The following is a 22,161-nucleotide window of genomic DNA, read 5'->3' on the forward strand; positions in this document are numbered from 1 at the left end:
AGATTAACAGTATTTTGTCTGTTTTCGGTGATTCGAAACGTCGTTTACATGTGGACGAAAGGCCCAAACGCATAGAAACAGCTGCGTTTTCCAAAAATACCCGTGTAGGTGTGGACGTAGCGTAAAAGAGTTAGTAGTTTATTTTATTACTACCTGTAATTTATTGCAGTTTACTTGTATTTGCTTAATTGTTTACTAAATGTTTGAGGTGTGAAATAAACCGCAATGGAGTTTGAAAACAAAAATATGGGTGTGTGGTTGGAGGATGTGTTTGTGAGGGGGGGGCTAGCAAACAAAGTTTGGGAACTACTGCCCCAGGGTGAGGTGATCTCTCTCCTTTCATTTTAAACAGCTCTATGTCATAAAAGAACATGTTTACAGCTTTTCTTTTAAATTGCTGACATCTTAGTAACAGGCCTAATTCTCTTTTACTACACTTCCACTGAAACCTGTGGCATCTCTGGATTTGATGTAATGTCTGCGTCCTATTAACAATGGCTTGAGCTTGTCAAGGTGATAAACCAACAACAGCATGCCTGTTGGGTCTGGGTCTCAATAAATAATTGATTTATACTACCATGCTTAATTGTTTCACGTGTTAAAAAATGTGGCCATATTAGCAAAGTGTAAGATGTCTCTCATCCGCTCTCTCTCCACACACGCGCGCGCGCGCGCGCGCGCACACACACACACACACACACACACACACACACAAAATATAGTTTTTGTTAGCTACTTTTAGTTACTTCCAGTTCTAGCGAAGTATATTAACCCTCGCTCACGACCACGATACAAAACATTGTAACTTGTGCTTCAGTTCTCCTTTCATGAGGCTTATCTTTGTGTTATAAGTTGTTGCATTTCATTAAATCCTGATCCACAGTTTCTGTCCAGGTGCTCGCAAACTACTGCCAACACATAACTGAGTGCACACAGACCTATAGAGAGAAACGTGCCTCGAAAGTGTTACGAGACTGGTGCGTTATTTATGCACAATTTTTCAAGTTCAGCTTCACGAATCAGATAGTTTACTCCTTGAAAAAACGTACAAATGTCTAAAACAGGTAAAATCACTCTCACTTCCTCACTTTTTTTGTTTGTTTGTTTTGCTTTCAAAAGTCAGTGCACATCTGCAGATAGAGGGATCACCGTGGTTGTGCATCACTCTCAGTCGCCCTCTGGAGTGAGTGTATGCCAACTAATCTCTGTATATTTTAAATATAGATATAATCCATGTAATGTGGAATAAGACGTTGATGCTAATCTTACCATTCTCTGGTAATAGCAGGCTAACACTAATGTTAGCTAATGACTAATCCTGAATAATTCACGAAGTCGTAGCAGTTTATTTAAACCATATATTCCCTTACTAGGCTACCGTGTAATGCCTTTAGTTGTTAAATCTATGTTTTCTGTTGGAGAGGTGTCTTATTCTGTTGTTTTTTTTTAAGATAAACGAAATGCCTACTTTAAAAACATACATTAAAAGGAGGAGGAAGAGGAGGAGGAAGCTCAGATGTCCCGGTTTTACACTGGGACATGAAGGCAGCCTACGTTTGTGGATCTGTGCAAAGCTGGCAGTCTGAAATTCTCAAAACCAGATGTGGCGATCCGTGCGCGCATATTTAAGGTTTGTAAGGCAGCCAGATGAATGTGAGACATTTACATGTACAGAAAGTTTTTGGAAGAGAAAATCCTCAGATTTCTGAAGCTAAACTCTAATTGCTTTGTAAATGTGTGTGCACTGGATTTGGACCATCTATTTTTTTGCGCAATTTTATGCAAATCATTTGGTTGGATTTTCATGCCTGGCTTCAATCGAGTGGGATTCAAATTACCCCATTTACCTTAAATATGATATTGTTTGGTGTGTTTCTGAAGGAAAAGAAAGCCAATTATGGTGTTAATGTTTTATTAATCTTGTGTAAGCAATATATACACACAAATGTCATTATTTTAAGAGCAAATCAACCCTACTTCACTTAACTTAACTAAGTTTAACTTATATTAAAACTGTGTCTACAGCCAAGCACTGTTTTAATGTCTTTATATTTTAATCCAAGCTCATAATAAAAATCTATGACTCTCTCACAAAAACAAAAAAATGCACACAAATCACTGCACACTGGAAATCTTAGTTTACACTTTGTAAGACCTTTCTCTCCATATAGACCCAGTCTTTACTGGTTATTGCCACACTTCTTCCTTTTGACATGTGTTTGAGTGTTGGCTGTAAAATGGAGCCTGTCTTTGTTTCACTTCCCTTTTTTTTTTTTTTTTACCATAACTTTACCATTCCTCCTCCAACACTATTGTGTTACTGTCTTTCCTCATCTAACGGTGTTGCACAATCAGCTTCTTCTTGATTTCTCCATAATTCTAAATCTGCTGCCACCTGCAGAAACCCGGCTGTGGTGCCTGATTTGCAGCAAACTCAGCATGTCTGCTGCTATATCCAGTTGGTCAGCAAGTTATATTTGTATTGGAGACAAACAAAGTAAAAGAAAGAATAAAACACACAAAAATAAATACTTTTTTTTTTAAAAAAAGCTTTCACCTTCCAGTCGTCCACTTCTTTATGTGGCAGTGTGACCTTGCAACCGGTCACACCAACACACCAACATTTTGCGGCATGAAAACTCGCATTTCTATCATTTTTATTTGGAAATGTTCTCATGTTTTAAACTTTCAATACAAAAATGCCACAATTTGACTTGAAAACAGCAGAAAAGCCTTTGATTTTTCAGTTTATGAAAAGAATCCAGACATTAGACATTTTCAACATGACCGCAGTGGAAATAAATGGTTGCAGGAAATCTTGTGAAGCTAATTTGTGAAGTTAAATGGTGAGAAGAAAAAAAAAACAGAAGTTAAATGGTGACTGTCCAGTGACACAGAAGTATCAATTTAAACACAAAACAGCCAACAGATACTTAAAGTAATCTTACGTGGATATAACATCAATTACCCACTCGCTGTCTTCTTGTGAAGCTGATCGGCTTCTATCTCAGATGAGGCAGTGTGTCTAATAATTTTCAGCAAAATCTTGACAAATCTTGAAGTAAAATAGTTTAAAAATTAAAAAAAAAAAAAAATATATATATATATATATATATATATATATATATATATATATATTCAACATTATTTGTGCAGCCCCGAGAAATCTCAAGAGTAAGAATTTCTGCATTTCAAGGAGGAGGCCTCGCAGGTGTATCCATACTCACAGCAGTGCAGACCATCTGCACAACACTGGCCCTGAAATCAGTCAAAAGTGTTTGTGTTAGAACAAAACACCAACCTTATTCCAGCAAGAGGTGATGGCAGTTCTGGGATTTATGCACAATCCTTACCAGTGGGTAGGGACAGCAGTTCCACTGGCCTGAGGATGCCTGGCAGCAAGACATCCCCCCCTGGCAGTAATGTAGGGAATCACAACGAATGACTTGAGCCTCAGGGGAGCCGACGTGTGTTAAAGCTGGTTCTGGTATCTGCAAAACGGGAAGGACAAGCTAACTATTAGCCTGTTCCTCTTATCCAAAAATGAGTCCATTCATAAATTCTCTTAAATGGGGGATAAAGTCTATCTGAGCTGTCACTCAAAGTACACTTTGTATGTAGGGATGGGAATTGATACAAATTTATTATATATCGTAGCATATCAAAGACATTACATTTGCGAAAACTGACTGCATGCTGTGGGTCAAATGTTTGCAGGTGCTTGCAAAGTTGCTTCAGCAGCACGATGCAGTTGTTTCTGTCCTGTATGCACTTTGCACCTTACCATTGCAATCTTGTCCTTTTAAGCAATAAAAATAAAAGTAATATCCACGTCCAAGACTGTGCCACTGTTTTCCTCCTCTGACAAGAGGAACCGATAAACAGAGTGTGCAAGCAGACTAACAACTCCAAGGAACTGAACTTTTTCTATGTGTGTATGTGAGCGTGTGTGTGATTTTATCTAAAAGTCCTTAAAAAAACTGGTTTCTTTTTGTATTTAATTAATCAAGTTAAACCAGGATTTTTTTTTACTTTACTTGGCCATCTAAGGAGCAGCAGTATTTCTGAAACCCATGAGGAAAACTACACAGAGCTAAAGGATGCAAAGTTGCAAAAATCAGCAGCTGTCCAGGTATGCTCTCGTCGTGGCGAGAAACAACTGATGCACGTGCACTTCTTTTCTTGTCACATATAAAATGATTACAGCAGTCTTGCAATATAAGTGAGCAAACCCACAGCTGTCATCACATTCATGTGACTGGTGAACTCATGTGATCCTGCGTTATTGCTTTATTTATTAACTCCTTGATTCTTTGTGTACCATCGCTTCTTTTCAACAAAGTGAGGAGTTAAAGCGACAGGCAGCCTTTAAATGTTGTAAGCGCGGTGTGTCCTACCTCATTCATGCTCTCTTTGTCCTCTGACATAGGGATGACAAAGGCAGGTACTGAAGGCAGCGCTGGCTTATAGAGGAAAGGGTATGTGAGTTTCTGTGCAGCGTCCTTCTTCACCATGGGAATGCTCAGCCACGGCTGGTCCAGTTTCTCACACAGCTGTGTCACCAGGTTACAGCGATACCCTGACGGACAGCAGTGGGCCATGTCTGCGCAGCACACCGCCTGCAGAGTGAATAAGACTTATTTCCAATCTGACTTCCAAAACCAACAACAAGCAAAACAATAAATAAAAGCAAAACAAAGCAACAACACTCATGGAAAGTTATATTTGTGTGAATATAGCTGACTTACTTTTGGATACTGACAGCAGCCATAGCCATACTCAGTCTTGCAGCAGGTAGAGATGTCTGAGCAAGTACTCCCATCAGGACACGTGATAGAGCAAGAAGCAAATCCCCAAACAAACACCCCGACTGACAACCACAGAGTGAGCCTCGACATCTGGAGGGAAGAGCATCACAGTGACTTTTTCCTTTTCCCTTTAATTCTTTTCAACTGACATCAAGGTGATATTAAAAAGAAGATAAAGTGCATATTTCTTCGCAGCTTACAAGTCAGACTTTTTGATCATATGTACTCCTGTACCTACAGTTTCACGTTCGCTTCTTCGAAAACTTCTTGCTCTCAAATTAAACTTACAAAAGAGGATATTAAACCAATAAATTGCCCATAAAAGATTTTAAAATCAAATCTTTGAGTCACAAACCTTCAGATAGGGAAGAGATTCAACAGTTTCCTGTCATATATTTCGCACTTCCCCTATCACTGAAACTTGCATGGCTTTTTATAATGCAAGTAAGACCCTCCCACTGAGGAGCAGCTGAGAGCTTGACTTCACATCACAGCACTTCTGTCCTGTGACAGTCATATAGCAGTTTTTAAGGTTTCTGGAACTACTGTAGCTCACGCCCACAGATAAAGCTTCTATTTTTAAAGGGAAGTGCATTGTTTACTGGGAAACTTAAAGATTAAACAAGGCTTTATGAACACACATTAACCTTTCATACTTCGCACTGTTTTGATCACAAGACCTGCCTGTGAAGTCTCACTGAGACACAGTGCTGTCACTGTGATGAGTGGGTAAATGTTCTCAAACTTTTATTTGGCCTTTAAACTCACAGTTGGTGAAAGCTTTATATTTTTTTTATTATTGAAATCACCTAAACTACGAAATGCCAGCACATCTTTGCTCAAAGGAAACGAATACCCCCACCCCCCCACATGAATTCTCAGTTCTCACTTTTATACGTTATGGAAATTACTGCATGCCAATCCATGACTAAACGTGTTCTGCTCTGCATTTTTCTATCCAGGTATGCTTTTACTGCATCATCATGATAAAAAAAATGAAGCTGTTGCCAATCAGATGATTTCCAGATAGTGTTGCATGGTGGTCCAAACTCTGAAAGAACTTTGTTTTCATAATGCCATCAATTTTGACAATATATCTCAAAATGGCCCCAACCATGACAGAGCCTCCAGCGATCACTGAGGTAAATCTCTCCTGTATTTATAGATGGCAATTTGAAGCTAAATTTTCAAAGTTCGTAAGACCTGTTGCCACTGATTTTCTGTCCTGTTCTTGTGTAACTTGACATTTTCCAGCCTTTTCTCCTTGTTTCCTTTACTTAGAATGGCCTTTTAACAGCCACCGTCCCTCTGAGACCGTTTCTGATGATCTACCTGCTGTTCACTGAAGCTGAAGGGCCTGATGTACCTCCTAGGTCTTTTTTCCCCCCTTTCTTAAGGATATGACTTTCAGATGCTGTTCATCTGCTGTGGAACCACTTTGTTGGCATAAAAAATAATTTTGTCTGTTAGTGTTATCTTTGCCATTTTTCATAGACTGAAGCCTAGATACAATTTAAAACTGGTTCTTTGCCAAGTTCTGTGTAGACACAAATAGGTTCATCCCTCAGGTTGTAAGGTGCTGTTTTTCATGCTTGAATCATTCACAGGTCAGAGTTAAGTGGCTTAACAAACAAAAAAAATTGCTTTTAAAAATGTCAGGTAGAAGCACTGGGCTGTAAGTGAGTGAAATACTTTCAGAAAGTCTGCAGAACTGTTGCTTGAGACTACTTGAAAAAATACAAGTCTGGCCCGAATGGTGTCAGACTTTCGGCTCCTGTGGTTTCATCGGTGAGGCATCTCATTCATTTCGAGGTATGACAGATTCAAACACAAAGTCAGACTCATGGTTCAGTAACAGGCATTTAAAGTCTTAGTGAGGCTTACATATTTGTGTTTCTTTTTCCGGTTTCAGAAACAGAATGGAGAAGAACGGGGTCTGAAGAGGCCGAAGCTCCAGCAACCTGGAGACCTGCAAACAACAGCTTTATTACTTAACCAACACTTTCTGGCCTCAGTGTTGTAACTACATAACAGCAGCAAAGGTTAAAACAATACTTTATTATTGAACTCCATTGTTTGTACAATTACACTGCAGTGTAACAACTCATCTAACAAAAACAATTATCCCTTGTATTACTGTATGACTGTGCAGCTCATTTCTTACAACAATGGCCAACTTCAATATGAAGCTGGCGAGACATCTGGTCATCACGTCTACATGCATCACGCAGGCACTAGCATCAACAGCCTCGTGTAGCAATGAAAGATGTCAGGTATGAAGCACAGAGGCTAACTCCTAGAGGGCTAGCGTTCTGAAGGCGGTGGGGAGCGCCAGGCACACTCCAATCTCCAGAAAGAGATGGGGGGGGAAAGAGAGGGAAGTGTGGGGAGTTCAGTCCTGTCTTTGAGTGAACTTCAGACCAATAATGCAGAAAAATCATGGTGGTAAAACAAAACAAAACAAAACAAAACAAAAAAAAAAAAAAAAGATATGCACTATTTGTTTCCACTTAGAGGGACCAGCACTTTCTTCCTAATTTTCACTTCACACATAGAAGCCGAGCATTTAGGCCTGCTGCTTCCCCTGTTTAGGTGGAAATCCCCAAAAATTGGATGTGAGTAGTTTTTGGTAGTCAAAGGCAAAGATGACTCTACTTTTGAGCTGTCAGAAAAATGGAAGACATGTTTTCAGTCGAGGTCCGAGTCCGACTGAGACGCCGTCTTCTTTTTCTTTTTTCTGCCATGTTTTTTGTGCTTCTTTTTCCTCTTCTTCTTGGATTTATCCTGGAAAAAAAAAAAAAAGTTTGCATTTTAGCGACTGATTCGTCTTTTGGACGATGTACAGAGATCTACTGCTCCGCCCACAAAATCTTGTTTGCGGACTGTCTTAAAATAGGAAATGAAGTAAAATGTCTCACTGTGAATTTCTCCTTTTCCTCGCTGCTTCTCTTTTTTTTCTTGGCTTCAACCTGCAGGAGTAGAAAGTTGAAAGGTGACGAAGAATTTAAAAAAAGAAAGGAAAAACAATTCCACTAATATTTCACAATAGTGGAAATTTTGCAACAGCTGTAACAGCTGTGTGGTCAATCCAGGATTAAAGATGTTGTCAAACATAAGTCTTCATGACTCCTTTATCTCTCTTCTGAATTATTAAATACAATACATGCAGTACAGATCACTGGTTAGTTAAAGATGGGCGTGTGACCCAGTTTGAGATTATGATTTATTTATTTATTTTATTTATTGCATCTTGTGTTTTGTAATTTGAATATATTTATTTACTTGTTTAAATTCTTAAGGCTGTTTTACTCCTATGTTCAGCAGTTGCTATTTTTAAAAGTGCTTTATAAATGAAGCTGGCTTGGCTAAGAACACCATTTAATCGGATAAAGAAACTTGACACAAAGATTGACTTCCCCCTACAGTAAAGAGACACGAGAGCTTGAACATCTGGTTGCATAAACATTTCAGGAAAAATGAAACTGATTTGACTTTTGTTCTGTATCGCTACTGTATCCAAGTACGGGGTTTAAAGAGGGACACCAGCGAACGCCCTCGATCTGACAGGGCTGAAATATAAAAGGCTCCATTGAATAACATGAAAAATGGTTCAGTTTGACTGCTTGAATGATTAAAGTAACTAAGGCTTTGTCCAGATAACTATCAGAATGAAAAGGTAACAATTCAAGACATAAATCCAAGTGGTTCGTATTTCCATCCGATGTCTACATGTGCATCTCAGGGTGAATGCTTAAATAAGAAAATAACATCTAAATAAATAGTGCTCAAAAAGCCAGCATGCAGTAACAAACACGTGATTTATTCAAGTATTTTGGTTGGAGGCTTCTTTTATGTGCAAAACAGGAGGATCACTAATGAGTAACCGACCCCTTTGTGATTACAACAGAAGCCCTCTGAGACACTCGGGTGACATCTGGACCAGAGCCATTACAGGTTTGTATTTGCCAATTAGCTTTTTATTTTTATAAGATTATTTCTGTTATTTGCAATTTTTCCCCCAAGACATCTAGTTTTCTTATTTTATTTTACAAAAATATTTTTTCAGATCTAATTTTAAGTTCAGTTTTAGTCAGCTATAAAAAGCCTTGGTCTGCACAAACAATCCGTTCATGTGCAAACAGCAGTGAAGACAGACTGCCATAAATATCTGACCTGAGAATAAGATAGACTCAGCTCTGACCCAAAAAAAAAAAAAAAAAAAAAAAAAAAAAAAATTATCAGGGGAGCAATTACAGTGAGGAGCTATTACATTTAAAAGCCGAGAGGACCAAATAAGCAAAAGAGGAACAAAGGATGAACAGAGAGTAACGCTCAACTACTTCAAGTCTATTTGTTAAGTGAGGCGATGGATACATTAGCAATAAAAAAATAATGACTGCAGAAATGTGTGATAGAGACAGAAATAATACTTACTGCCTCATCATCATCAGAGTCAGCAGACGACTCTGATGATGAGCCTTTATAACTTCTCTCAGCCTTCCTCTTTCTTCTACGGCTCTTTTCATCCTGATGGACACAAGATTTATTTATTCAAGTTGTTTCGGGAGGAAAAAAGCCAGAGGAATGCATTTTAAATCAAGTGTCGCCATCAAAATGACAGATAAGTGAACAACGGAATAAAAGTAAATTACCTTATCTCTGTCACCTTCTTCCTTTATTCTTTTCCTTTTCTTCTTGGAAAAAGAAAAAAGGGCAAAAAATTACCACCACAGTCCATTTCTATAAGACTGCAATGAATCGACTACAACTACATGCAGCATTAGAAAGAAAAACCTTGCTTTCAGCATCTGACTCATCCTCTGAGCTGTCCGATGCTCTTCTGGATGACGACTTCTTTCTCTTCCGCTTCTTCTTTACAGTCTTCTTTTCATCCTGCACGTGCAAACAAAAACTGCAATCAGGGTTTTGCTGTATGTGAAGTAAAGCAGGAATCCTTCTAAGATCCATTAAAGTCTTTATAAATCTGATCTCTCTATAATGTACAGTTTACATTTTTTTCTTGGTTTTTTTTTTTTAAACTTTTGGGGGCTTTTTACCTTTCTATTAAGGTGAGAGAAGGCAGGGGAAAGACATACAGCATATGAAGTCAACAGCCTTGTGGCACACGGGTTGACTGCTCAAGCCAAAAAACTTGCATCGCGAGTTAGTTTTGATAGTAAACTGTCATCCAGCAGACTCCAGAAATGTCCCAACCCAAACCCGTTTAATGCTACATGCCGTGCAGCTGTACTGTGTTACAGTAGATTAGGTTCAAATAAAGCACATGAGATTAGGGCTGCACAATTAATCGTTAGAAAATGGCGATCTCAATTCATACTTATGTGCGATCTCATTTCCAAATGACAACGATTTAAAAAAAAAAAAAAAATGATGACAATTTTGTACCGCATTTTGATCCGGGACATAATCTGCATGAAAACAAGCGCTCACTCTTCCCGCTCAACAAATGACAAGGGCGGAGCCTTATACCACGTGATACAGAAGCCAGCTGGCAGGGAAAAAACAACGGAGAGCATGTGAGAGATGATGAAGCTGCAAAGGCCAAGAAAGTGACAGGAGAAAATCCGTCCCGGTCAACCACCCCAAACATCAATAACGGGAACCTTATACAGCGCTTCCCTATACACGTCGAACTCCCGCAGGCACAAAGAAATTACGGAGGCTATCACTTATCACCTGGCTAAATATATGGCTCCCATCAACACTGAGCAAAACAAGGGATTTAGGAAAATGATCAACACCCTAGACAAACGCTACACAGTGCTGTCCCGTAACTATTTTTCTATTGTTGCACTACCTGCTCTATACACGCAGTGTCGAGCAACAGTGGAGGCGGAATTACAAGCAGTACAACATTTTGCAGCAACGACAAAACGTGAGACATTTATTGTTTTTATGTTCAGTCTCAACTGTTACAAAGTTGATGTGCAGTTAATAAGTGCAATAAATATTTATATTGGAAAAGAAAATCATGAGAGAATCGTGATCTAAGCAAAAAAAAAAAAAAAAAAAAAATCGTGATTCTCATTTTATGCAAAATCGTGCAGCCCTACATGAGATGTAAAATGAATCGTAAAAGGACCTTACCCCGTCATCTGACTCTGAGGAGGAGCTGCTGGAGGAATCAGAACTCGATGAGGAGGAGGAAGATGAAGAATGCTTGACCAAAACACAGTGGAAGCAGGGTTCATTAGATATGAGGTTATTCGATTGTTTGAAAAAACAAACTGCATTTACAGGCTTGAATAAGAGACGAGTTTAGAAAACATGCACTGTGTGTATGTATCAGTAACATGGCACAGCTGTCAATCAAAATACTGGAGGTCTCTCCTCACCCTGCTGGATTTCTTCTTCTCCTTCTTCTTTTTCTAAACACAAATGCCAAGCAAGCAAAGCACAGAGAAACAAAAAGTGAGTAAAGGTGAGAAATAAAAATAATACTTCATGAATCTGATACAGGATTCATATCATACCTCTTTTTTGTCTTTCTTCTCCTCCTTGTCCTTTTCACTTCCGCCTAACATTTTCTCTCTGTTTTTGGCGAGTTCTTTCCTCCATCTCTTAAAAAGCAAGAAACAATGTTACCTAAATAGTATGTGGTGTTTATCCGGTAACTGTTTCAATAAGGTGCAATATTTTCATCTAATATGAATTACAATGTGGCTACAGTGAGAAACAGTGATGACGCTTCAGATGCTGTACACAATAAAATAACTTAAAAAAGCTCTCAAGCTCTCACAGTACGGGCATGTTTCCATTGCAAACACAGATTTCCCCTAAGAAGGTAAAAGATGTGGTACACCTGAACTCAGGCTCCGAGTCCATTGTATCAAACATTCTCACACTTGTACATAAACAGCCAATTAATAATAACCAACTAACCAAACAAACACATCTTTGGACTGTGTCAGGAAGCCAGAGTACCAGGAGGCACAGAAAGGCTCCAGCTGACCAGGATGTTTGAACAAGTGCACCCCTGTGCCACCCACAAATTAAATAACTTTAAGATTTCATTTGTCTTTTTAACTTATAGACAAGTAAGGCCGCCATGAGTATTAAAAGTAAGCTAACTCCAGAGGAAATATGTGTTGATTAACAGCCCAGTTCATGCCTGTTCAAATACTCTGTATATAATGCAAACGTACCTCATTCATTTTGTCCTCAAAGTCAGCCAGGGCTCGAGAGCCCTTTTTCTTCTTCTCCAGCTGTTCCTTTAGCTCCTCCCTGATAAACACAATAAATAATTTTTTAAAAACGGATTTAATTCCAAAAGTGTCACCTTTTGGGAAAGACTGAATTCTTCTAGTTAAAGGTGAGGTTAGTATTCTTATTTAGGAATCACTAATAGCTTTATTTACTTAATACTGTTCATACGCTTTAGAGTTTTGAATTTATTATATAACCCCTTAACAAAGATTGTGCTGCCAGATATGTGCACCTTGACTCCTTTGGCTCTTTAATAGCACACCAAAAATGTTCTTGTGGTGATGATAAAGTGAGGACACCACTTTACATCACTAAGCTGCAAATCTGCCCTTTACTTACCATGTTGGTCGAGGTCTGCTTAAATAATCCTGAATGGTTGGCCCAGAGCCCTGTACCGGCCCCCTGGCTCGTGCAGCAGCAATGGGGTTAATGTAAGCCTGAAACACAGACAAAAGCATTCATTTTCATCCTTCTAATAGAGGAACACTTAAAATATGGCATAATGCATTGCAATTCACCAGTACTACATGCTGGATCGCTAAAATAGCTGTGAAACAGGGCAAACAGAGCCTGGGCATGGGGTTTACAGCAGGACTCTGCTACTGTGTAAGATTTGTGTGTACCTGGAGCCTCCCCGAGGCTATAATATCATTGGCTAACATTAAAGGGGGAGACACTTGGAAAACGCTCAAAAGTAACACCAGCATTAACATTAGCAGCCACAGCGCATTTAAACAACATTTAAAACAGGGACTGGAGTACACAAATTACAGTAGTAATCAGTAAACAAGTAGTTGCTGTATTTTCTGCCAAACAACGACGGTCAAGGCAGTTCGCCTAAGAACCTGAACTACTCCCAAATTTAGGATTACCTTCTGATGCACTAAGCTAACGTTAGCTTTGCGTCGATCAAGCCTGGATCAAGCTGTTTGAAAGCCTAAAGATTAAAGAAACCAATATAAACTGTTGCATTTCCAAGCTAAGTGTGTATATGCGCGGCTAAACTAACCACCGTACACAGCAGGCCTAGCATCACAATACCTAGTGGACACGTACTTAAGCTAACCAATGCTAACTGCAGCGCTAGTCCGTTTATTTTTATCTTGTTTACTAAATGTCACGCGGTATATATGCAAATAATTTTAATCAAATTATGCGGCACCACTCACCACTCGATTGTCTCTCTTGCCCATGTCGAGTCAGCAATGGGGAACAATATCCAAGAGAAAGAACAACCATTTGTGTCACCTTGCTAACATTTACGTAGCCACTTCGAGTTGATAAAAGCTCGACTGATTCTTCTTCTTCGGCTGCACAATAGGCGGCTGCCGTCGCAAATACTACACTACTGCCCCCTTCTGGAAAAGAGTAGGATTTTGTGTCAGAATCCAAGTAGTGTTGTGCGACATTGCGAAATAAGCCAGAAATTAATGCTATTACTAATACTTTTATTTTACTTCTTCTTCGGGCCGCTCCGTTTAGAGGTCACCATAGCTGATCCTCTTTCCCCCATCTCACCCTATCGCAAGCATCCTCCTCTGTCACACCAACTCTCTGCATGTCTTCCTTTTTTCTTCTTGCCTTGCAGCTCCATCTTCAACATCCTTTGTCCACTATATCCACTATGCCTCTACTGTACAGGTCCAAACCATCTCAGCCTCGCCTCTCTAACTGCTGAACCTGAGCTGTCCGTCTGATATACTAATTTTTAATCATGTCCATTCTGCTCACTACCAGGTTGACATCTTCACCTCCACCTCCCGTCTTTTTGTCACTCATACATCATAGCAGGTTTCATTATCATCTTGTAAACCTTCTCTTTACTCTTGAGGTTATTCTTCTGTCACAAATGATCCCTACGACATTCTCCTCCCTGCCTAACCCCTTTTTCGCCTCTCTTGTGCACTGCCTGTTGCTTTGCATGGTTGACCCCAGGCATTTAAACTCATCTACCCTCACTATCTCTGCTCTTTGCTGTTTCACTGTTACACCCGTTTCCCTCTCATTCATACACATTGTGAGAAAGTATTAAAGCAGGTGGCATGTTTCAGTTCCCCTATGATATGCAGAGATAAGGAGTAGGTTGTAAAGAAGAATAGAAAAGCAGGAAACTATAAAGGAACAGTTGGGGAGTGTACCTTTCTATGTGAACGTTAGGGGGTGTGGCCTTGAATGTCCTTGATAAGGAAACAACGTATTCTTTGTATGACTCGGTTTGCTAACTGTAGTGGGCATAGGGTGGGCTCACCTGTAACCCCCGTGTCTAATCATGTGATTTAAAGGTTGCAAGATGCTTGTGGGACTACTAGATAAATATAGGGCAAGTCCCTTAAGGGAGCGCCCAGAGCCTTTATAATGAACAGATTGAGGAATTGCTCCTCAGATCCACTTGGTGCTTGCTGTGGCTGCATGTAGTGTGATCTCCCAACGCGCATTGGTAATAAAGCTTTGATGAACGAAAACTTCAGCCTCATCTGACTCTTCTTCTCCAGCTGGGATATCAAACGGATCGGTGAGGTCGAGAAGTGAACCTGAACATGTATTCTGTTATGTTTCAGTACTTTCTCTAGTCCCACAAAGTCCGTGCATTTCCTGACCTTCTCCATCAGCACTGAAAGCAAACAGATTCGTAGCGCTCTTTCTCAGCATGAAGCCATACTCCTGCTCACTAATCGCCTCTTTCCCATTTCTTCATGTACGCCTCACGAGCATTATCCCTCTGTATTTACTCCAACCCTGATAAATAAGTCCAAACAACATTAATAAAAAGCTGCTTTTTATTCAGCTGGTGCAACATAATAAGACACCGATGCATTCATACACAAGTATAATGCCAATCTGAGTGATGGATGAAGCGACGTTCAAAAATAGTGACACTGCTTAGAGTTCAGCAGTGGATTTCAGTTGTTATGAGACTGAAGAGCATTACAGATCGGTTAAATCATAAGAAAGCACACAGTGACTGTATTAACTGTAATGAGATTAAAGCAGTCAATATTTTAAATGTAAACCTCCGTGTCTAACGCATTTGTAGCTTTCATTGCATTGTAGATGCCACTTACACCAGAAATGAGTCGTTATCAAATAGGAAAAAAAAAGAAAATTTAAATCACACAGTGTTAAGCAGACATGTATTTCTGTCATGTTTGCCACCTGGCCCTTAGTTTGTGGCAAGAACAGTTTATACAGGCAGTTATCTTCAGACAGTAAGAACTACAGTAACATATATTCGATAAATAGTAAAGACAGTAGATTGTGATCAATGATACGATCCTTAGACAGCTTGACAGAGAACCTGAAGAAGTTGTATTGTAGTCATTCAGTAACCCAGAGATGTGCAAACTGTGCCCGAAAGGTTTCGGACGTCCGTGGAGAGAACCTGAGAAAGTCAGAGATTGAGTCTGTGTGTGTCTGTGTCTGTGTGCTAAAAGCACTACCTGTTACGAAATCCAAAAACAAAAACCAGTGTTACAAAGTTACTGTTCTGCAAGAACTACTAAATACAAAAATACAACTCTGGAAAAACTTGCTTTTACCTCGCGGGTCAAAACTTAACTTGGATAGAACGGCACGCCAAGGTAAAATAAAGCAGAAACTGTACACAAAATATTGTGCATCACATCGTCATCAAAACTACTGGAAAATCCGTAGTAGTTCTCAACACATGGTAAAAGAAATCCATCGGAACAACCCACCCCACGCAAATAAAACCGAAAACAAAGAAACACCTCTTGCCATGCGACATTCTGCAGACCCTCGCTACTCTACGTCTATCCGTTTTAACGACATGTCTATGTGCTGACAAATGCACATATCAAAAGGTTTCTATTGTTACAGCTTGTACTTTAGAACTAGCACAATTTACTGTACAGTACCAATCCTTTTCCTTTATACATTCCTTACAACGTCAAACTATTCTTACACGGACTCTACAATCCTTTAATGAGTTGGCATCACTGGTGTAAGAACACTGTATACCCCAGCATTAAAAAAAATAATAAAAAAAATCAAGTTACAAGTATATAAGACTCGTCAATAAAATTAAAATTAAATACAGAATATTAGTGACACAAAAGTGTGCCAAAATTCTACCATGTTGAATGAATAGTGCTTGTGGGTCTCTCTTTGACACTTCCTGCAGATCTGTCTGTGCATTACGGTATGATTTGGAAAGAAATAATTGGATTTCACAATAATTATAAAACAATAAAGAGTTCACGATGGTACAGCTAAAAGTCATTAAAAAGTCAAAAAGTCTATGTAAGTGGTAGGAACAACTCCAAGATGTCTCATTGTCTCAGCACCGATATCAGCCCCGTTACGAGTTCCTCAATGTGTGCAGAAACCATTAGAATCCCGCTACTGGTCTGCAGTTACTCTACACTTCCACAAGGTGGCACCATTATTATAGGTAAAACTGGAATGATAATGGACATGGCAGTGGGTGGCTGGTTTGTGATGCCTAACAATGTCTGAGTGAGTACATGGGTACATGAGCGTGCTTATGTCAGCGGCAGTGGGGACAATAAATGTGTGTGTGAAACGTTCGTCTTCTCACTGCACACACCAGCAGTAAGCAAGCTATTTATAAAAACAAACAAACAAACAAGACAACAAAAATAAAGAGGCAGGTGAGATCCATCCAGGCTCTGGTCTGGTCCTCTATCTCTCTCTCCTGCAGTCCAGAGTCTTTTTTTTTTTTTTTTTTCCATTGATAAGGATAAACACTGGGCATAAGGAGGTTTCCGCTCTTCGGACTCTACAGTCCCAACTCCAAATCCATATGAGGATTGGGTCACTTTGCATTGTTACACAACATTTCACATCCTGAAAGCAGCATTTACAATCCATCAGTTCGTGGAAGGATGACAGCTTGTGTGTGCAGGGTTCTGGGGGGGGCATTTGGTGCCATCCCTTTGACGCCATCTTCACCTGCTCCCTGCTCCCCAGAGCGTTTTATACGCCCCAGGGGGGAAAGTATTTGCCCACTGTAGTCTGTTTTAGGCTTCGTTTTATATGTAACGTAAAACCAACATTAATGATGCTTTTTTTGACACTGATTATCAGAAAAAAGTCATAAAGACAAAACATTTAACGCAGTTACCTATTAAGGAGTGCGAATGTTACCGCTCTAAACCGTGTCACACTTTGCATCAGCTCATACAACTCATTGCTTATCGGGTTTCTGGTATCAAGGGTCTCTACCTTTCAAAATAAAGCATCTCCAGGTGACTGCTGTTGTGATTTGGCCTTTATCTTTCCGGAATAAATAAAACTGAATTGAACTAATGTGGCTGAGCGCTGCTGATGGAGACCCAGATGTGCTGTTGTTTAGTTAAGATCACGCCTGCAGGGCCCAACAGCTGGAAAATCTCATTACTTGTCAGCCTGTATTTGGCACGTAGGACAAACATTAAAACACAGCTCGGCAATCGCCCCTCAATTAAAGCTTTCTGACCAATAACTAAGTGCTATAGGTTGGTGGTGACGCGTCTTTGCAGGAGGCCACTGAGGCCTTGAGGAGAGAGATCAATGAAGCAAAGGATAGATTTTGAAATTCACAATGTAAACCTCATCACAGTGTGGCGTCATCATGATGGAGAAAAGCTGCAGTACTCAAACACTGATGCCTTTTCTGGACTTAAATATTTTCTTGAGATGGTGAGCTCTCCTGTAACCAGCTGTTTTATTTTTACTTGATTTGAGTGTTTGAGATTTTTCTTGTAATCAGTGCCAAAAAAAACTTGATTAATGTACTTTGATTTAACGCTAAAATAAAACATGACAAACTTTTTAGGAACGGTACGGTAAATGCTACTTATAGCCATGGAAACGGGGGGGGGGGGGGGCGCAGTTAAAGGGGAAAAGAAGAGGACTTTCAGGCACTCCTCTCCTCCATCGTGGACTTGTTGCTGGGGATGGGCTGGGCTGCGTACACACTTCTGCTGTGGCTGTCCACGCTTTGAAAGTAGGGGTGACTCAACGCAGTGAAGGCCGATATTCTCCTGGACGGGTTGAAGGTGAAGAATTGCTGCGGGGAGGGAGAGGAAAAGAAGATGATGAGAGACCACCAAGTATAGATGCTTGTTTACATTTCTAGGTTGAATAAAATATTGCGTGCAGCTCGGTTCCCACGCTGTTTTTAAAATCAAAATCGATGCTCCAAAATGCAATAATCCTGATGAATGATCGATTATATTTGTGCTTTTATAAACAAGCCGAACTACAAGTTGGGTATAAATCTGCTCGATGGTGAAGTAAGCGCTTTGCTTCATGCATTTATTTTCCACACATGAGGATTTCAGGCTCCATGTTCAGAAAAAACAAGGAGTTAGAAGATGTAAAATGTATAAAAAAAAAACAAAAAACCAATAAAATGGTACAAGGTCGTCAAGGTTACTGACAGAAGTTGTTTTGTTAGCTTAGCTCCTCGTAGCGCTTTGGCACATAAATAAATGTGCACGATGCCATAAAGGTGACAGTGATGAGCAAGTGACAGCTTTAAAAACATTTTCCATGCAATCTTTTGGGGACACACATGAGAGTTACACTACAAACCATTAACAAGGCCCGTCCCTGCTCGTCCATGTCTGGAACTAGGTCTTCTATTGGTTTCGGGGGCCGGGGTGTGAAGGCACTCTGTGGCAGGGCTACTTCCTGGGGCCAGTCTTCTGCCGAGGGTACCCCGACAACACTGTGGAATCATACAGATCATCAGTGTCTTCATCATCGGCAATGGGAAGCATTCACCACTTAATTCCAGTTCAGAGCATTTTTAAGGATTGTCCATGAGTGTTGGTAAAGACTGGGGGAGGGGGGCACGAATACATGCACCCCAGAAAAGCAGTGTGGGTTCATCTGATGGGTTTTTCATTAATTAGAAAAACAGTAGATGAGTGCATGTTCTGCCCTTAATGTTTAGGCAAAGGTTTGACTGAATCTTCCAAAATTCCACTGAGTTGAAAGAAAATATAACCGAGCCTGAGGAGAAATGGAAAACAAGAGTAGTCATTACTTACTCAAAAATCTTTCCAAGCTGATCAACATCCGAGTTTCCTCTAAACAGCGGCCTAGAAAACAGAAATTATAAAAAAGGTTAGTTTAATTTCTACATATTATGTTGCAAAAACAAAACAAAACCCGGAAATGCAGAAAAAGTAAAATGTAAAGATTCGGTTCTCTCTTTTGTAACCTGCTTTAGATAGGAGTCATTTTCCCATGGTACGCTGTAAGACCAACAGCCCTAACATATAAGCTTTTGGCTCGAGGAATGTGGGACTCCGATGTGAACGTTTTGAAGTAGCCATACGCTCGCAGCTCCATCCCAGGGAACAGGGATTGTGGAGCAGTGTTGGTGGTGCTGCTGAGGATGGGGAGGGAAGGAAACGGGGGATGAAAGGAGGGAGGAGAGCGGCAGCAGGGCTGCTGGTGGTTCCTGTGGCTTTGGGCAGTCTTCGGGTGCCCGTGCTTGGCATGGGATCAGCACAGATTCCAGTAGTCATCATCAGCACAAGCCTGGCAGTCGCCACACGGGACAGAAAAAGCCTTTTTATCCCGTGTGTGTGTGTGTGTGTGTGTGTGTGTGTGTGTGTGTGTGTGTGTGTGTGTGTGTGTGTGTGTGTGTGTGTGTGTGTGTGTGTGTGTGTGAGAGAGAGAGAGAGAGAGAGAGAGAGTGCGAATGTCTGTTTTTGCTCTTGCTGACTGAATGCGTGGAGGAAATTGGGAGGAAAAGGCGTTTGAAAGAAAAGTTGGATTATCCTAACAGAGAAAGAGGTATAGGAGCTGGAGCTTCCTGTCAAAGTTCCTCTGAGGGGAAATAAGGAGGTCCTGTTGTCACAAGAGGGGACTTGTTTAACATTGCACACACCACCACTTTTAGGCTAAACGAGATTAATATTTCTAAGTGTTCCTCACAAAACGAACACACAAGGCTCAGAAGAGGAAACAGCTCTCTCTCTCTCTCTTTTTTAAAAATACATTCCACTTCTTTACTGTGTTTGCTCACCAGCAGATGTCAATGTAGTGCCAGGGTATCATCATATAGATGTGCCTTTATACATGCCTGTCTGCATTTTGTATCCAGGCCTTAGTACACCTCAAGTGCACCCCACTTAACTGAACTCAACAGAGACTGGTTTAGCCACCATGTGCTCCTTGTGCTTTCCCACTTGCAGGAAGCTTTGCATAGCTTACACCCACACTTTCCTACAGTGGAGACACTGGGGATATTAGTCACACAAAAGGTGTTTGGCACATTTTTACTGTGACAACAGACTCCCTGTCACAGGCTTAAGTTTGGAAGTGGAATTAAGATCTTAGTTTCTTTCCAGTGTTCAGAAATGGTGTCCTTGAGTAACGGATGTCTCAAAAATGATTGCATATGCAGGTCTTTTAGGGCAAGGCACCGCACTGAGAACTTTGAAAGGCATGTAAGATCACACCAAACCAGTTTCTGACTGTTGCAAACGAAAAAAAGAGAAAAAAAAAAAATCACCTACAGCAAAGTTATCATGCCAAAACAAGTAGGGCTGATAATTCCGAGAGGTCCATTTTTAAACCTGGAGTGGTTTGTTGGTTTGTTGAAGGGGGATAACTGGATTCACACAGAGCTGGCCGCTGGCATGCACACACAGTCAGCAGTTGAGTGCGAGTGCTCGCGCTCTGGCATCGTTTCCCACCCTGAGATTTGCACGTACAAATCCCAATGCCCATGCACAACGCCACACAAGTGGCTGCAGTGAAAAGGCCGAGACCGAGTTGGGACAGGCAGCTGAGTCACGCATCCTTTAGTGCCAGCACGGCGTCGTCCCACATTCCTTTGAGAGAACCTCTGGAATGCGCGTGTGAATTCGCATGTTTGCACGTGAGCTTCTCGAACTATCTAAGTGGGAGCTGGAAAGAAATGAGGTGTGTGTGTTGGACTGCGGACTTTTCCACGCAGGGTATCCCGCGCTGTACTGCATGCACGGTTCATGCAAGGGTGTGCTTTTGAGAATTTATCAATCGAGTTCCAAACTGTGAGAAAGTCAACACGGATGTGGGGCCTCTCCCGGGCCATTAACGAACCGCGTTCAACCTTTTTGGTTAGGGGAATGTCAACAAGCACAAGCTCTCTCCAAAATTCATTCGAACTGTGACTCACCCAACACCATCCCAGCCATGCAGATGCAGACTTGTATAATATTTGCTCAAATTCCTTTGAGAGCAACTATTCTCACTACAGTACATAGTCATTAAAAACACTTTTAATGACCATGTACTCTAATAACATGTTTGGTGGTGAAAGTGAAGAAGAATGTGCTTATGAGTCATGAAACCTTTGAAGTCTCATGACTCAAAGAAAGACTTCACATGTTTCTGGCCTGAGACGCGACGTGGTGTGTCAAAAATGGGAGTCATGGCTGCTCGTGGGGGGTTTTAGGCTTACTTTCAAAATTACATCTAACCTATGAACCAACTGTTTCTTCTTCACTCAGCCTTTTTCACTCTGTGCTTATAAACTACTCTGCATTTAAATCATTAGTTATGAATCTCTGGTGTTCTTCCACAGGGCATCTTAACCAGTCGAGTCAGATGGCTGGCCCTCTCTGAGACAGTTTGTGTTGGAGGTTTCTTCCTGTTAAAAGGGAGTTTTTCCTTGCCACTTTCTCTAGGTGCTTGCTCATAGAGGTTGATTGTTGGGGTTTTCCTCTGATATTGCAAAGTGAAGATGCTACAATAATGCAAAGTCCAACCCAACATCTTGCAAACCAAACAAAATCGAAGTACGCGACAGAAAACAGGAGACCAATTATTTTTTCCTTTGTTTTCTATCATATATGTACAGACGGTTTAGTCCTGCAGTGTAGATGCTCACAGTGAGTATAAACCAAAAGATCAGGGTTAACAGCTCAAAATGCTTCAGCTAATCTTTTTTACTACTCTTGATTCTATGATGTCAGAGCTCTTTATGTCGTCACAACTCTGGTTCTGAGCAGTCGCTTTACCTGACCAACTATCTGTTTCCGAGGGGCACCCAATCAGAAGAAAGCTGACTTAAAGGCTGATGGACGAATGAAGGGGGCTCCAACAAGTTCTAGTATAAGACAAATATGACTTTCAATCATGCAAAGATTTTCTCTAGTGG

General features: G+C 40.6%; 3 protein-coding genes across 6 annotated transcripts in view; all 3 read right to left on the reverse strand.

Moving 5' to 3' along the window:
• Window positions 1-2,223: 2,223 nt before the first annotated feature.
• Window positions 2,224-6,805, reverse strand: LOC120727085 (progranulin-like). 2 transcript variants are annotated; one of them, XM_040021233.1, is made up of 5 exons: window positions 6,693-6,805; window positions 4,749-4,898; window positions 4,398-4,619; window positions 3,354-3,491; window positions 2,224-3,258 (listed from the first exon to the last, which is right to left on the reverse strand). In XM_040021233.1, exons 2-5 carry the CDS (start codon window positions 4,896-4,898, stop codon window positions 3,169-3,171), a joined length of 600 nt encoding a protein of 199 aa, XP_039877167.1. In that variant the 5' UTR covers window positions 6,693-6,805; the 3' UTR covers window positions 2,224-3,168. The 2 variants fall into 2 exon arrangements, with proteins under 2 accessions (XP_039877167.1, XP_039877166.1); XM_040021232.1 differs by lacking the exon at window positions 6,693-6,805 and adding an exon at window positions 5,164-5,287.
• Window positions 6,806-6,846: 41 nt separating this feature from the next.
• Window positions 6,847-13,348, reverse strand: fam133b (family with sequence similarity 133 member B). Of its 2 annotated transcripts, none has more exons than XM_040021221.1 (11): window positions 13,205-13,348; window positions 12,375-12,472; window positions 11,975-12,053; window positions 11,303-11,389; window positions 11,165-11,197; window positions 10,917-10,988; window positions 9,603-9,701; window positions 9,461-9,502; window positions 9,243-9,335; window positions 7,727-7,777; window positions 6,847-7,592 (listed from the first exon to the last, which is right to left on the reverse strand). In XM_040021221.1, the coding sequence occupies exons 1-11, from the start codon at window positions 13,226-13,228 to the stop codon at window positions 7,497-7,499; spliced, it is 774 nt and encodes a 257-aa protein (XP_039877155.1). In that variant the 5' UTR covers window positions 13,229-13,348; the 3' UTR covers window positions 6,847-7,496. The 2 variants fall into 2 exon arrangements, with proteins under 2 accessions (XP_039877155.1, XP_039877156.1); XM_040021222.1 differs by having other exon boundaries at window positions 9,461-9,499; window positions 13,205-13,347.
• Window positions 13,349-14,794: 1,446 nt separating this feature from the next.
• Window positions 14,795-22,161, reverse strand: part of cdk6 (cyclin-dependent kinase 6) — a 39,267-nt gene continuing 31,900 nt past the window's right edge. For both annotated transcript variants that reach the window (XM_040021219.1, XM_040021220.1), the window contains 3 exons: window positions 19,055-19,105; window positions 18,594-18,729; window positions 14,795-18,066 (listed from right to left, as the gene is read on the reverse strand). In XM_040021219.1, coding sequence (XP_039877153.1) covers window positions 17,914-18,066; window positions 18,594-18,729; window positions 19,055-19,105 — 340 coding nt within the window. In that variant the 3' untranslated portion in view covers window positions 14,795-17,913. The remainder of the gene's footprint in view (window positions 18,067-18,593; window positions 18,730-19,054; window positions 19,106-22,161) is intronic.

This window comes from Simochromis diagramma, unplaced genomic scaffold (assembly GCF_900408965.1).
Source record: "Simochromis diagramma unplaced genomic scaffold, fSimDia1.1 OVJJ01000753.1, whole genome shotgun sequence".
Classification (NCBI taxonomy): domain Eukaryota; kingdom Metazoa; phylum Chordata; class Actinopteri; order Cichliformes; family Cichlidae; genus Simochromis; species Simochromis diagramma.